This window comes from Telopea speciosissima, chromosome 3 (assembly GCF_018873765.1).
Source record: "Telopea speciosissima isolate NSW1024214 ecotype Mountain lineage chromosome 3, Tspe_v1, whole genome shotgun sequence".
Lineage (NCBI taxonomy): Eukaryota > Viridiplantae > Streptophyta > Magnoliopsida > Proteales > Proteaceae > Telopea > Telopea speciosissima.
The window spans coordinates 43,492,860-43,510,077 of record NC_057918.1 but is presented as its reverse complement, the minus strand read 5'-3'; the positions used below and the strand labels follow the sequence as shown (position 1 = coordinate 43,510,077).

Here is a 17,218-nt window from a genome sequence, read left to right as displayed (position 1 = left end):
CATCCTAGCTCCTTATGAAACGCAGACCTGCGCCTAGTACTGCCTGTGTCTTTGACACGTGGGCCAGCCCCTAACCGCCATGCTGCAACCACGTTCCGGTGTCCTCTCTCGACCTTGGCCCAACGCCAAGTACCCAGCCCTGCCTGGCCAGAACTAGGTGGTTTGGGCCGCAAACACCTCCCCTACTTTTTAAAGATTATATCAACAGTACCCTAACCGTTAGAAAAACGTCATTAAGTGATGACGTGGTATGTCCAATTTTTCTAAAACCCCAGATTACCCTTAATCTAATTTAATTCCATTTTTACCTCATCAATGGATTACCCCCTTAGGATGTTGACACCTGTCTTGCTTTAATCCGGCGGTCAAAATTAAAGACTCGATTCCCAAACTTAACCATGGTTAAGAACCCAACCCTCCTCTCTCTCCAGTGGCAGCAACCTCTCCTCTCCTCTCCGTCGCCGGCCTGTAGTCCCCTACCCCTCCTCTGGTCTGCAGGTTGTCCTCCCCCAACCAGCCTCCTCTGCTCTTCAACTTACCCGTCGGAGTTCGGAAATCAACCAAAGGCAGCGACATATCGAGCTGCTCGGATTTCTCCAAAGATACAGGCCATACTCCCCTTTCTCCGTCAAAACTTGTTTCTGTGCTTATGTAGGAATCAGAAACATAGATGGATTATAAAAAATAAAAAAAAAAGGCAGATGTAAAGCAGAGAAATCAAACTCAAATAGGCAGTGGGACTAGGAAACTTCTCCTCAGTATTTTTTTGTTAATTTAAACTGATGAGGAATTCGAACTTCAACCCAGGCTTTACCTGACTATAACATTTATTGACTTTTTCCTTTAATGTCCATTTGGAGTCCATGACTTGCGAATATATGTTCCTTAAGATTATTTCCATCCAATTCCTGAAATCAGCGGAAGCAGGGTTTTTGAAGACTAATTCATGAGTAGAGAAGTCTTAAACCATCACTTCTCTTTGAAACATGCTTAATTCCAGTTCTCTTTCCTCACTTGGAAGTGATTTTAGTTATTGAAACTGCTACTAAATTGCTGATAAATAAATTCCAGTCCATAGAAAACACCATAAAACCTAACTTCTTTTCTTCAGCCTAAATTCCTGCATGCTTTGTTGGCTTGTTGGAGATCAAACTGATCCTATGGTATGGATTTGTAACATTTACTTCATTTTCATCTGATTTCGTCTCTTTGAAGAATGTTTTGGAACTCAGGATGAGTTAATAGGGAGATTGGGACAATGAATCTGCTTCTCTTCTCTCCAACATAAAAAGTTTGAATCGGAAAGCCTTGGTGCCTTGGTGTTGGTCGCCCCGCTGATTACTACGATGGAACCCTTTTTCTGCTCCGGCAGAGATAGAGAGTGAGGAAAGGAGATCAGCCCAAAGACTTGCCGCACCGAAGAGTGAGAGAGATGAGAGAAACGGGTAACTCAGGTTAGGTTAGGTTAGGGTTGGGAGGGTGAAATTTGGGGATTGAAATTTGACTGTCGGATTAAAGCAAGACAGGTGTCAACATCCTAAGGGGGTAATCCATTGATGAGGGTAAAAATGGAATTAATGCCATTTTTGAACGGTTAGGGTACGGTTGATATAATCTTTAAAAAGTAGGGGAGGGTATTAACATTTTTCAAAACTTGGGTATTGGATTGATATTAAGGAAACTTAAGAAGGGTGGGGGATGATATTTTCCCTTATATTTTATTAGAAACTTCAATTTTCTATAATCATGTTCTCCTGATTATTCCTCAAATCATGTTATATATTAATACCTTAAAAATGCTAGTAACTATAGGAGGAAAAAGCTAACCACAATTATCACCACTGTCATGCGTTGAAGAAGCTGGGAGATTATATGGGAATTTCTGAGTTCACATATACAACTATACAAGCTTCTCCTGATGGTAAGTGGGTGGAATAATTGCCTCACAGATATATTGCTTTCAAAAATAGTTCAAGCTTTTTTACATAAATTTATTTATGAAATCATTATCTGTATTAGGAAATGGAAAATGGAGTTGGGGGGATGTCCTAAGAAATGTTTCTTGGATTCTTTTTTCCCCCTTTTGGCAGCGATGTGGAGTTCAATAAATTTTTTTTCTCACTCCTGTGGTGATGTAGCTGTCAAATCATACTGATTATACGTATGAGTATGACTATGTTGTTGCTTGCAAATATAGGTGGATACAGTGAAAGCAGGTGACCTGGAGAAGTGGTGAGGAAAGACATGCATAGCTTAGGCCTTGTATCAAGTATGACCTCGAATAGATCTGATTGGTGGGCAAGGATCCATTTAGCCGACCCCATTAGTTGGGATAAGGCTGAGTTGTTGTTGTAGTGAAAGCAGGTGCCCCGGAGTTGGTTGATAGGTCTAGGATCTGAGCCATCTGACTTAAGAGCTTGTAATTGAGAGCATAATTGTCAAGGTAACCCTTAGGCACCGTTAGGCATCTAGGCGCAGGAGGTACCAATGTGACAACATGCCTTTTTTGATGCAGGAAAGGTGACCTCCTTGGTCACTTGGGTGTCGCCTTAGACAACTTGTCCCACCTTATGACCTGGGTAGACTCCTTATGGTTTGGTCTGCTTTTTATTTTTTATTTTTATTTATAATAAATTGATTTCAATTCTGACTCTCTTATTGTTTTTTATTTTTAAAATTAATACAACAGCAACTCAGCTTTATCCCAACTAAATGGGGTCGGCTACAAGGATCCTAGCAAAGACAAAATAATAAAGATAAAAGAAACAAAAACAAACACAACAACAACAAATCAGTCTTAAACAAACTAACTGGGGTCGGCTATGCGGATCCTTTTCCTCCAATCAGCTCTATTCAATGTCATACTAGAAACAAGACCTAAACTATGCATGTCTTTCCTCACCACTTCTCCTAGGGTCATTTTAGGCCTGTCCCTAGCTCGTTTAGTACGTTCAATCGAATCGTCACTCCTCCGAACTGGATCATCCGAAGGCCTCTGTTGAACATGGCCATGCCACTTCAGACGACTTTCTCGTAGCTTATCTTTAATCGGAACAATTCCCAAAGCCAGCTCTAATATTATCATTTCTTATATTATCCTTCCTGGTTTTGCCACTGATCCATCTCAACATTCTCATCTCTGCTACACCTAGCTTATCTATATGACGCTTCTTGACAGCCCAACACTCCACACCATTCATCATAGCCGGTCTTATGATTGTCCTGTAAAATTTCCTTTAAGCTTTAAAGGAATCCATCGATCACAAAACACTCCAGATGCACCTCTCCAATTCATCTAACCTACTCTAATCCTTTGTGAGACATCATCTTCTATATCACCTTTCTTATTGACGATTGACCTTAGATACCTTAAATGGTCACTTTGCGGAATCTCCATCTCATCAACTTTTACCCCCTCATTTTCCGTCTTGGAGTTGCTAAAGTCACGAACCATATACTCCGTCTTCGTTCTACTTAGTCTTAAAACCTTTTGATTCCAAGGTTGATTTCCATAACTCCAGTTTGGTATCAATTCCATCCTTTGTCTCATCCACCAAAACAATGTCATCAGCAAAGAGCATGCACCAAGGAATCTCGCCTTGGATTTCTCTGGTTCACTCATCCATGATAAGCATGCCCATAGGACTCCTATGATATATCAGTTTCAGCTGCATTGGGCTTTTAGTTTGCGAGTTCAATTTATTTCAAGTTTCTAACATGTTCCTCAGATTTAGGTTCCCTTTATAATTCTGTTTTCTGTAGGTTTGCTAGTGTTCATTTTGTTTCTGCCTAGCTTACCTCATCAATTGCCCATCAATTTTGGGAGGGAGGTATCGGGGAAAAAACGCATGAAAAGCTCTCATGGTCAATGCTCTAGTGGTACACATTTTAATGGCTCAAGACTAGTATGTAATTAAATTAGCACATCTCAAACTTTCCCAGGCTAAATCTGACATATTCATATAGTTCTAACTATATGTATGTAATTTAAACTAACTTTGACCTAGAAATTTCATCAGTCTGGTACATATGATAGTGGAGTTTTCAGTATATGCTCCAGTTGGGGTGGATTCTTACATTGCAGCAATGGAAGAGTAACTAGAAGAAAAAAGACCATTACTTTGAGAATAGAATCATTTGATTTGACTAACGAACTAAGTGGGGAAATGGACCTTCTTTCTATGGCAATTTTTTTTTTTTAAAAAACAATTCGATTCAGTAACTTCAGTTTGGTTTCGGTACTTCTTCCTGGCTCTTCCAGTCTTTCCTTGATTTGTGTCTTCTACTTGTATTTTTGGTGTTTCTGTTTGTATTTACAGGTTTTATTGATAATTCTGATTCTGATCTCCCATTCAGGTAGTATCTCTCTCTCTCTCTCTCTCTCTATACATATATATATATGTATATATATATATTGATAGGTAGGTAGTATCTTATATTGATCAAGGTTCTGAAGAGACTGAATTACCTAATATATTACATATCATATAACTATATTAGCCCAGCAAGTACAACAAACTATTTATGCATATGGTGTTATACATCTTGGACCAGGTTGAAGATGCAGAAACAATTGTAAAGCTAACTGAAGAAATGGAATCCATAGATGCTTCACTTCTTGAAGAGGCTGCCAATACTATTAGAGATTTGAATAAGGCTTTGGATCAGTTTGAGTTGACTCAGCTACTTTCTGGACCATATGACAAAGAAGGTGCTGTAATCTCCATCACGGCTGGTGCTGGGGGTACAGATGCACAGGTAAAATAGTTCTTCCAATTTCTAATATAAGTAGCAAATCTTCTTTAGTTTTAATTTTTTTTTTCTTCAACTATTTATAGATGTCTGCATCTTCTATTGCTGTTCATGCAGTATGCATTGGGCACAAATGTACATCATACTTGCCACATCTGACTATAAGGTCCTACTGGCAGACATAAGCATCTGGTATCTTAGGCATTTTTTTTCTGCTTCTTTCTGAATGGTGCGGAGAAAAGGACATGTGGATTCAACACTCCCAAATGGCAGATTGCCAAGGTCCATGTGGATGAAGAAGAGAAAGAGAAGAAAAGTGTTGCTGCAACTCTAGGGAGTCACAACAGTGTGTTGGGACTCCCTACTTCCATTCATTATATAATAATCACTTGAGGGCAAAACAGGAAAAACAAAAATAAAAGAAATAATCTAACACCCAAGGCATATCTGGATTAGTGCTGATGCTAATCCTGATACCTTATTTTCATAAACTGCCCCTCAAGCTGGAGCATACATGTTAATCATGCCGAGCTTGTTACAAATATAATCAATCCTCCCACTTCCTAGAGACTTCGTAAACGCATCTGCAAGTTGTTCTCTTGTGCGACCATGCTGCGGAGAAATTAGTCCTTGTTGCAGCTTCTCTTGAACACTGAATTGAATGCAATGTGGACAACAATTTAATGCAATGTGGACAACAGCTTGGTTATCACACCATAATTGCATAGGAGACGCATCTGCAAATCCAAGTTCAGCCAACAATTGCTTCACCCATATCAACTCACATGTGACATGCCATAGCCCGATACTCTGACTTTGCACTGGATCTAGCCACAATGGTCTGTTTCTTGCTTTTCCACGACACAAGATTCTCACCAACAAAAGTGCAATAACCAATAGTTGACCTTCTATCAATGGGAGTCCCAATCAGCATCCAAAAAACCCTCAATATGCCCATGGCCATGATCAGAATACAATAGACCATGGCTTGGAGCCTTCTTAAGATACTACAAGATACGAATAACAACAATCCCAATGAGATGTCCTTGGAGAAGACAAAAACTGACTCACAACACTGACCGGGAAGGCAACATCAGATTGTGTGACAGTCAAATAATTTAATTTTCCAACAAGCCTCTGATACTTCTTGGGATCATCTGGAATATCACCATTATTAGTTGTAAGCTTTGCATTGGGGTCCAGTATCTAGAGGTTTGGACCCTAACATTCCTATCTTTGTAAGCAAATCTAGAACATACTTTCGCTGGGAAAGCGAAATACCTTTTCTAGACTGGGCCACTTCAACACCCAAAAAATATTTTAACCTTCCAAATCCTTTGTTTGAAATTTCTGCTGTAAGTGAATCTTCAAGTGCTTAATACCCTCAACATCATCTCCGATAATTACAATATCATCCACATATACAACCAGGAATATCCTCCCTGCACTGGACTGTTGATAAAACATCGAGTGATCATTGTTGCATCGTAACAGTCCAAACTCAAGAACAACATCAGTAAATCTTCCAAACCGTGCCCTAGGAGACTGCTTCAAACCATATAAGGATTTCTTGAGCTTGCACACCAAACCAGACTCTCCTTGAGCAATAAAACCAGGTGGTTATTAACAGCCAACTGGTACAACAGCCAATGATGAGAAGCTGCTAGAGAAATCAAAATGCGAACAGAGTAAAGTTTGGCAATAGGGGAAAAAGTATCCAGCCAACAATTCCTCCTTCATAGCTGTCCTCCAGCCGGTACTAGACAATGCCTCTGTAATAGACTTAGGAATGGGATGACAAGCAATAGTAGAAAGACATGAATGAAATGAGGAAGACAAATGAGAATAAGAACAAAATTGGACAAGGGATGTTGGGTACAGATCCGAACAGCCTTACGATGAGAAATAGGAATATCCAAATCAGAAGGTGGAATACTTAGCTCGGGACTAGGATCCACAGAGGAAGTCGATGAAGGTGGTGGCGAAGAAACCGGGAGTGAAACATCAACTCGAGGACAACGAATATAAGTAACCCGAATAGGTGGCGGAGGTTGTGGCGCTGGTGGAGATGGCGTAGTAACCAATGGAACCTGTGAAACAGAGTGTTAAATAATAGATATAGGAAGATCATCGTTCAATTCAGATAAAATAAAGGACTCCATCTGGATATGACATGGATTCCAAGAAAGATGCATTGGCTGTGACAAAATATTTTTGTAATGCAGAAGAGAAACACCAATAGCCTTTTTGGGTACACAAATATCCTAGAAAAATACACTTGATACTTGATAGTTTTAGAATCTAATTTTGATAAACCCGGATACTGATCACGAATAAAATACACACACCCAAAAATACGTGGTGGTAGAACAGTGGTTTAGACAGACAACAAAGAATGAGGTATTCCACCATGTAAAATAGAAGTGGGCATGCGATTAATAAGATAGCATGCAGTCAAAACATCATCGACCCAAAAAATTTTAGGCACCTTCATTTCAAAAAGAAAGAACCCAGTAACTTCCATCAAATGTTTGTTCTTCCGTTCATCAACATTGTTTTGTTATGGTGTGTCGGAACAAGAAGACTTGTGAATCATGCCGCGGTCAGTCATAAAAGAAGAAAAAGGAGAAGAGAAATATTCTTTGGCATTGTCACTGCGTAAAATGCGAATAGACATATTAAATTGAGTCTGAATTTCAGTAACAAATGCACAAAAAAGGGAAAATAACTCAGAACGATTAATTAAGTAAAGCCAAGTTACTCTAGAATAGTCATCAACAAAAGTAACAAAATTGCAGAATCCCAACTTAGACGCAACAGGACAAGGACCCCATATATCCGAATGCACTAAAGCCAAAGGGTACGTAGACCATTTATTGACCCGAGGGGAATAACTCACACAATGGAACTTCCCAAACTGACATGACTCAAATTCTAAACTAGAAAGAGAACTAAATCGAGAATCAAATGTCTTTAAACTTTATAAAGACGGATGACCCAAACGGTAGTGAACTTGATGCGAAGGCAAAACACTTGAGCATGCAACAGAAGAGGAGTCCTCAAGTAGATACAGCCCCCCTTTTTCACATCCCCTACCAATCATCTTCTTCGTTGTAAGATCCTGAAACAAACACAAATTAGGATAAAAAGGTTACCAAACTTTCATATACCTTAGTAAGTTTACTGACAAATAATAGATTAAAGGGAAAATCAGGTAAATGAAAAACAGTAGATAATGACAAAGGAGTTGGGATGAACAGTTCCAGTGCCAGTAACCTTTGCTATTGGCTAAATGTAACACTGGAACTGGAAATGTGAAAAGAAGAAAAGTTACCTGAAACTCCGGACATATGATCAGATGCACTTGAATCAATGATCCAGGGATGAGAAGAAGAGGAGAAACATGTAGTGGCATTACCTGTCTGGACAAAAGTAGCAGTGGAGGGTTGGGAAGGTTGAGAGATCTGAAACTGAGTAAACCTTGCATAATCTTCATCAGAGATTTTCACCGTCCTACCCTTAAACTGTGAAGACGGTGGAGTAGTAGGTTCAGTACTAGCAGTTGAATTGGCAAACTGTTACTGAGATGGTTTGCCATGAAGTTTCCAACAAAATTGTTGGGTATGACCTGGTAGACTACAATGGTGACATCTCGTCACAAAACCTGAACTATTTGAAGTAGCCTGTGTACTAGGATTTGGAATTTTACCAAAACCACTACCATTCCCACGACCACGAGTACCACCATTACTAGTTCCATTGCCATTCCCACCGTTAGGAGTATAAGTTGCAAGGGCTGAACTATCAACCGGTGTAGAATCATGAGCGTTTTCATGGACTACCCGGAGAACCCGTGAGAAAGTGTCCGCAAGAGAAGCCACCTTCACCACCAAGAATATTGGAACGAACAGAGTCATATTCCTTACCAAGACCGCCCAAGAACCCATAACCGCGAGTTGCTCCCGTTGGTTCTACATCTGAGACACATCAAAACTAATAGGAAGTAGTGAATTCAACTCTTCATACACCTCTTAAAACAGCAAATTATTGGGTCAAAGGACTATCCTTTCTATCATCCCGATAGAATTCCCGAGATAACTCATAAATCCGAGATAAATTGTTTTGTTCAGAATACAAAACATTCAAGTACTCCCACAACTCCTTCACAGTGTCGATGTGCATTACCAGATCAACAATGAGGTTCTCTATAGAGTTTAACATCTGTCCCAAAATCTGTGCATCAACAATGTCCCACGACTCATCAGTAGTGGGTTTTTTTGTTGTCAGATGACTGTTGATCACAGCCTGTCAATAACCATTGAACAATTTTCTTCCATTGCTGAAAATTATAAGCTCCTTCTATTTTCTTCTCATTGTTCTCAATTATCTGATGAGAAGATGCAGACACCACCTTAGTCACAGTGTTCTTTAAATCAGCCATCAAACCACAGAAAATCAATCCCAAACTGAAAAGAGATCCCACAAAAAATCGATCCCAAACTCAAAAGGGATCCCACAGAAAATCAATCCCTAAAAAAAAGGGATATCTCAAAGAAAATCGATCCCAACTGAAAAGGGATCCCACAAATGATAATTAAACACTTACCAAATTGATTCAGGAAGAAAATACCACAACCACCAAAAATCAATACATGAAAACTGCACTCAAGGAGACCTGAACCAATGCAAAATCCACAACTACCAAAAGAGAGAGATCTAGTTCTTTAGTTTGATCATGAACTAGTCTCTACATGCAACCAAATAGCAACATCGGGTTCTACACCCCTTTAGACTGAAAACCTTGAGAAGCGCAAACCTGAATATATTGATTGAGATCAAAGAAAAGAGATGAACAATAAATCCTTCGTGAATGTGTAGCAGTAACTAAGGATTTTGCTCTGATACCATGTAAAGAGAAGAAGAAAAAGTGTTGCTTCAACTCTAGGGAGTCACAACTGTGTGTGGGACTCCCTACTTCCATTCATTATATAATAATCACTTAAGGGCAAAACAGGAAAAACAAAAATAAAAGAAATAACCTGACACCCAAGGCATATCACGCTAATCCCGATACCTATTTTCATAATAGTGATAATTAGGATGGATAGGATCAGTTAATCAATAGCATAGTACTATATCTCGCGATATATCGGTATCTCGAGCCTACCGAGATATCCGAAATATCCGAGATATCGCAAAATATGCCCGAAATATTGCATTTTTTCTGCAATATTTCAGGGGTCCATCTCGGGGGGTATTTGGCCATATCTAGGCCTGAAACTTCATGGACAGCCTTATTTAAGCTTAATAAACACATTTAAACTATAAAATTGTAAAAATGTGAATTCAAATTGGTGTTTTGGGTTTGCACCCTTGATTGACATACGGTCGCCGACCCTAATGTATAAATAGTTAAATACACATAGATTAATGAAATCACAACTTAAGTTACAAATTACAAGTGCTAAACTGCTAATAGTAGTTGCTGTGCCTCCCTGGATCAATCCCACTCGTGCCTCGCTGGAGTCGACGTCCATTGCTCTCTGTTTGAAGGACATATGTGGACCACGGTATAGAATCGGAGAAGAAACGAATGTAGTCATCCACAAGTGTCACGTAAATGGAATCATCAACATCTTAGGTAACCTATCCTAGGATATAAACTAGGGTTACCAATCGATCCAATCATGAAGAAGATGATCCACTGTGATATGATGTTGGCGCCGGCGCAAGAGGCGATGGCGTTGGGCTGCGATGTATGGTGGTGAGGTTGGTAGCTAGGTCCGCTAGGGTATGTAAAGATGTTATCTATAAAAGATGATCCAAGATGTCCCTGGGCGGGTCGTAGTCATAGTCCCCTACCCCACTAAATCGCCCATATGATGATGATCCATATCCATATCCACCGTAAGGTTGTGATGCACCATAATCCGATGCCAATGGAGTGGCATGTGCGTCAAAAAGATGGGGCACGCCAATGTCCATCGGTCCTCCTCCCTATCACCCATACTCAAACCACCAACAGAGCTAGATAGGTTATCAATGTCCATGTGATCGAGGTTGCAATCGTGTTTGTCGACCCCTACGCTTCTGTTGTATGTATGTAGGGGCCTCTCGAGGGTGGGGGTGCGGGGGCACGTGCTCCGTGGTCCGTATCTTGTGTGGCATGATCAAACCGTGTCTCTCCAGGTGAATCGGAGTGGCTCTACAGTGCCGTATCCTGGGCCTCCTGGCCTACCACATAACGCTCTCGCATGCCGTCATATTCTTCACCAAAGATCACCACCACCAACATCACCACCACCGATTACCATCACCATCACCATCACCACCACCAAGATCACCATCATCACCATCATCATCATTCGAGGACTTAGACCAGTCTTCATCATCGCAAACATTGCCACCAGCTGGGAATGGTAATGGTAGTGAGGCTTCCTCGCATGTATCTCACCCTCGTCACCATATACTCATCCACATCGCACCAATCTCGGAAGCTATCATGGGGTCGGGCCTACCTCCCTCCTCATCCAACACTGGCTCACCTCTATCCTCACCAATCCACAATAGGGTCCTCATCGCCTGGAGTCAACTTGAAAGATGTCGCTAGATCAATGGTGCCCCTCGTCCCTCATGTCCCATGCGTATGTGTTGCGATTTCAGCCTCAAGTTGTAGAGCACATACACCATGTCGATAAACGTTGAGACCCCAATCTGCGCCTCTTGGAGTGGATGAGCGCAAAGGTACTCCAGTTCCTCTCTCAACCAGATGCAGAACATGTTTGGGCAAGGACTTTAATTGCTATTCTTCTTAAGTTTTCAGCCAATTTCCCATACAACACCCACCATTCAATTGCATTACAAGTTTACAACAAAAAGACATGTCAAATGTTGTTTCAACTTTCAACTTTCAAATTTCAATACATATGTAATTTAAAACTTAAAAGAATTACCAAGATCACCACGTGCTCGCCTTGTATCGCAGCCTCGGTTCCAAAACTTCCCAATGCATCCCTAAATACCTTGATCTACACCCATGTGGAAAATTAGTAAGTACTTCTTCACTACTTATTTGAAAGCATCAATAAGTTGAGTTTCCAAATGAACTCACTTCATTGTTGCAAATTGCTTGTAGTGCACCATCCGCTCCAACTTCTTCACTACTTGTTTCACAAAGATCAATAAGTTGAGTTTCCAACCCAAGCCTATTGTTATATCGATACTTAGGGTTCAAGTAGTATGCTGAAATATGACATATAGAATAGAGGTATTGTCAAATGCATAGGAAATTAGTAAATAATAATACTATGAATTAGTAAACATAAAACAAATTTACTCACACCTTTATGCAGGGATGCATAAGTTGATTCTCCCAATGAGCATTTATGATATCTAAGAAGTGTTTGCACATCTGAGGAGCCACACTATAGACATTATCTTTCATCAAGTCTATTGCAGATATAGACTGGCATGGTTGGGCCCTTTAGAGCGGAGTCGAACATGTAGAACTTTAACTACGGCTCTAAAACTTTCACCACTTTGCTTAGTTTGGTCCGAAGTCCTCGATGACATCGTTGTTTGTGCTTCCCTCCCATTTGCGCCTTGGAACCCTTCCATTCAAACCACTCCTCGAAGCAAACATGCTTCTCACCGCCTTCTTGTCTCAATGCTTTTGAGAGCAATATAGTTGGTGGCAAATCTTGTGATGCCAGGCCTAACCAAGTCACCCCCACATTTTTCCCTCAATAGATTGAGTGCATAGGAGTGGTTGTATACAAAGTTGGTGACTTGTCTTGCACTTTCAACCACAGTCTTCACCAACTTTAACTTTCCCATATCTTTTAGCATTAAGTCAATGCAATGGGCTGCACAAGGAGTCCAGAAGAGCCGGTACTTACTATTGTTCATCATCTTCTCACCGGCCAGCTTGAAGTTACTTCCATTGTCCGTTACAATCTGGACAACATTCTCAATACCCACATCTTTTTCCACTACTTCCTTTAACAATCTGTAAATATATTTTGCATCCTTTATCTCTTTGGATGCATCCACAGATTTGAGGAACATTGTCCTCCCATCACAATAAACCATGAAATTGATGATGGACTTTCTTGTAGGCCCAGTCCATCCATCTGCCATTATAGTCACCCCATATGTCTCCCACATATTCCTCATCTCACTAATGTACTCATCAATCTCACTCTTTTGTTGAGGTAGATAAACATTCATTACCTCATATGGGGTAGGGCCCTTGAATCCTGGGCCAGCCTCTGCAATGGTATCTATCATGGTATCATAATGGGGGCCTTGTGCGAGCGTTCTTTGCCGGGATGGTATGGTATAGCATCCACTTAGCTATTGATTCTTTAACCAATCTCTTCATCCCCTTCCATGCTCCTTTGATTCTGGGTTGACTGCTTCCTTTCTTCTTATGCAATTTAGGATCAGATGTTGATGGTGGTACTGGTACTGGTAGAGGTGTTGGGGTTGCCCTCACACTTTGTGATCTTTTAAAAGGATTCAAAGTTCTAGGACCTCCAGAACTGCCAGCTCCTCCACTACCCCCTACTCTTTATCTCTGCTGATCATCTTGAAAACTTCCTCTACTCCTTGAAACAGTCCGCCTAAAATCCCTAGCCTCCTCTGTTGTTTGTATGTCATCAGGTACTGCAATGTCATCATCATCAGAGGAGGAGTCATCATCATCATCATCATCATCATCATTGTATCGTCTTCCTCCTCCCATCGAACTCCTCACTGTATCCTCATCAAGTTGTTCTCTTATCCTTTGCTTGTCGACCTTCCTCTTCTTTCTTCCCCTCAAACTATCACCAATCTCCCCAGGCTACTTGAGGGACCATATGACAACCTACAACATCTTTAGATCCTCCATGATGTTGTTTAAGTCTCACTGGACCCACCTCCCATAAATTGCATGTGACAATAGTTACATATAGATTTTCTCTTATCCCCATCAATGGGAGTACCATGTAACTATGCAATGTCACTCCTATGCTGGCTGGCTGGTCTCTCTTGTTCCCTCTGTTGTCTTTGTTCCCTCCGCCCCCTTTGTTGACTACTTTCCCCCACCTTTTGCTTGCCCTTCGCACGTTGTCTATCACGATCCGCCATAATGATACTTGTTTACTGCAATATAAGTAACACAAATAATTAAAAAACTTAATGTAGATGCACTTCAATTGACACTTTTAGATTACTAATACACTTGTATAATTATTTAATATTTTTCCCCTAACCCTTATATTTTTCACATAATTAAAACCAATTTTTTATATATAATGTTAATATAAGTATTGACCTAACACAACAAAACCAAAAATTAGTAAACATAATATACATGTAATGCATCTCAAAACATATAGAAATAACTTTCATATTTTTTCATTATTTTTTAAACTTAAAACTCATATTTTTCCTTATTTATTTCTGTTTTTTTAATTTTTTATATATTTTTCTTAATTTTCGAAAATTAAAAGAATTATTTAAGAGCAGAAAAATAAATCCGACACTGTGAAGCCGTAGATCGGCCATTGGTGTCTAACATATATTTAATTCATTACCATCTAAGTCATATTACCCCTAATTATTTCCTATTTTAGTTGTAGGAAAATGAATTTTTAAAACCAGAAAAAAAAAAAAAAAATACATATGGGAAAAAAATTTCGACACCGTGAGGCTGTAGATCGGCCTCCGGTGTCTAACATATATTAATATCATCAACATCCAACAACATTCGTACAAAGTGTTTTAAAAAAAAATAGTTTTAGAAAAATATAATTTACCTTAAATAATGAAAATAGGCTTGGATGATGAGCTTAGATGACCCTCCGACGTCTTCCCGGCGACAAGGAGCTTCAACAATGCTTGGATGAGGCTTGGAAGGGAGGAAGAAAAGCAAAAAATGAGGAAGAAGAGAGAAAATTTGATTTTCAGCAGCTCTCGGTCGAAATATCGACCAAGAGCTGCGAAATATGGAATTATAAGGCCCTTAGTGTGACACTATTTGTCACTTTTACAATATCTCGCGATATATCGTGATATCTCGCGATATATCGTGAGATCCACGATATATCGACGAGATATTGTATTTTTATGTTTCGGAAGTGTTTCGTATCTCGGACATGTCGAGATTCACGAAATATGGCGATATATCGCCGATATTTCGCGAGATTTTATACCATGATCAATAGGCAGTCATAATTTTGCTTCTCATTTCTCTAAAAGAATATATACAGTTAGAACCATCAAGTCAATTTTGATTCCAAGTTATCTTCTAGCCACAACTTACCATTTAATGCCTGTTGCAGCCGAGAAAACCAAGTTGGTGTTGTAAATGTTCTTGGCATTCTCCTTGGTACATAATGTTATAGGATACATTCCCAGTGTTCTTGGTAATGAAGGGTCCTGGTGACAATTTGTTATTTTTCCAATGTTTCATGGATATTTAATCCAGTAAGTACTTTGAGATGGCGTAGGAGTAGTTTGCAAACTTTAAAAAGTTTGAGGGTAGAGATCCTATAGGAATTGGCAATTGAGGTTTTTGATTCCAGTGGTAGGGAGTGATAATGTGATATGATGCAGATTAGACTTCAGAGGAGTTAAAAGACCAAGCAGTAGACCAAACACGACTTGGAAGAAGTGAGAAAAGATAAGATTCATTAGAATATCTTTGGGTTGACAACAAACATAGCTTTGGACAGATTTGAATGGTGAATAGGATCTCTGTATGGTGCAGTTGCACGAGCATGGTTGGACTGATACGAACCAATTTGGAATCCCAGGCCAAGGAGAACTGGGTCTAAACTTGGTTTTCAGTTTTTAGGGTATTTGTTTTTTGGGAAATGATGTCCACACTAGCGGAGTGTAATATAATTGTTAAGTTTAAGGGTATTTTTGTCTTTCTAATTTTCAGCTCTACTTCCCAGCCTTACTGTATAGTCGTGGGGTTCTAGGGTATACTTGTCTTTTGCACTTATTTTATTTTGTGGTGTAAACATACATAAGAAAGGGTTTGCTTGTAATTATCTAATCATATTTTGTCATAACAAAGGTGACTGCAGCTGGTGCGATACACTTCTTTTCTCCCACTCGGTTTGCCCTATTTTTTCCCATCTTCTTCTTCTTCTTCTCTTGAGCAACCTTAGACACTGGTTAGTTTGTAAACTGATTCTATTACAACCTCTATGACTACCATGTATTCCATGGCTTCTATTTCCATGGTTCGTTTAAGAAACAAGTTTTGATCCATTGTGATTTAAGGAAATAGGCATTGCCTCCATGACTAATTCGTAGTAATCTTGATATTATATCATTGAATGAGGAATGCACCTACTATGAAGTATCTGTACTTTAACATAATCCAATTCAGATCATAACCCAGATAAGAACACTTCTACATAGTAACTCATCATGCTGTTATCTTTGAGTCTGCTTCAGAAGTAATAGGCTAATTACATATTCAGCTTTTCCAAAAGATTAGGAATGACTTCCATGTAAGAAGCCTTTAAACTAATTGTGTGCTTTCTACGATTGGCTGCATGAATTGTCTCATATTCGAAGCTGCCCAAATATGAATACAGTTTGCACATAGATGTGATGAACAGAGATATGGCTCAGTATTTTTGATGTTCAGAATTTGGATGCTTTTGCAAGTACTCCTTTCTGTTTTTTCTTTTTTCCTTTCTTCTTTTTACAATTAGTTTTATTTGCATCAGATTAATTTTTTTTCCTGGTGTTTAGGGCATACAGATTTGAGAAAGCCTATACTGTTGAAACTCCTTTTATAACTGCTATAAAATATTTTTACCTAAAAAAATTGCTAGGAGTAGAAAAGATTAACAAATGATTTGACACAATTTGAAATAGAAGACGTAGTACTATTAAATGTGCAAGCAATACACTGTTCTTGAACCAGTTTGAGATTCTTGCTTTATTATGCAAGTGGAAATATCAGGATATCATATTTATGTTTTCCTTTCCACCTATTGCATGTGGTTATTGTCCTGGTTAGAACAAATTCTGGAATAATTTTTTACCTAGTTGCTGTATAGATGAAACATCCTCATTTTCTAAATTTTCTCTCTTAATTCCCTGATCCCAGTTCATTCAATTAAAGTACGTCCTTGCCATTTATTTTGTCCATATATTGTCGATGCTGAGTAAAGTTTAAACTTTTTGTTATATAAAATGTAAGATAACTTTTCCTAGCTCCACACCCAAGAGATTTCACTGAAATATGAAATAAGAAAATAAGCATGGTAGGGTGTTCATGACAATCAGGCCTTTCAACTTGTTTATCTGTTGAAGATATATGGTGAGCTTTGTGCAAGAGCGTGTATATCTTCAGTCAATGAGGGTCTTTTAGTCATGTCTACTTTTGACCTAAAAGATCTACTAGAGGGAACACAGAGCTCTTAATCTATGTCCCATTTGATTACATATCGAT

The 17,218-nt window shown here is 39.3% G+C and overlaps 1 protein-coding gene across 3 annotated transcripts in view; it reads left to right on the top strand.

Moving 5' to 3' along the window:
• LOC122655988 (peptide chain release factor PrfB1, chloroplastic) overlaps positions 1 to 17,218 on the top strand; it is a 48,987-nt gene that overhangs the window by 17,387 nt on the left and 14,382 nt on the right. For 2 of the 3 annotated variants that reach the window (XM_043850400.1, XM_043850399.1), the window contains exon 4: positions 4,555 to 4,758. The exons of the other annotated variant lie outside the window; for it this stretch is intronic. In XM_043850400.1, the coding sequence (XP_043706335.1) occupies positions 4,555 to 4,758 (204 nt within the window). The remainder of the gene's footprint in view (positions 1 to 4,554; positions 4,759 to 17,218) is intronic. 3 annotated transcript variants of the gene reach the window in all.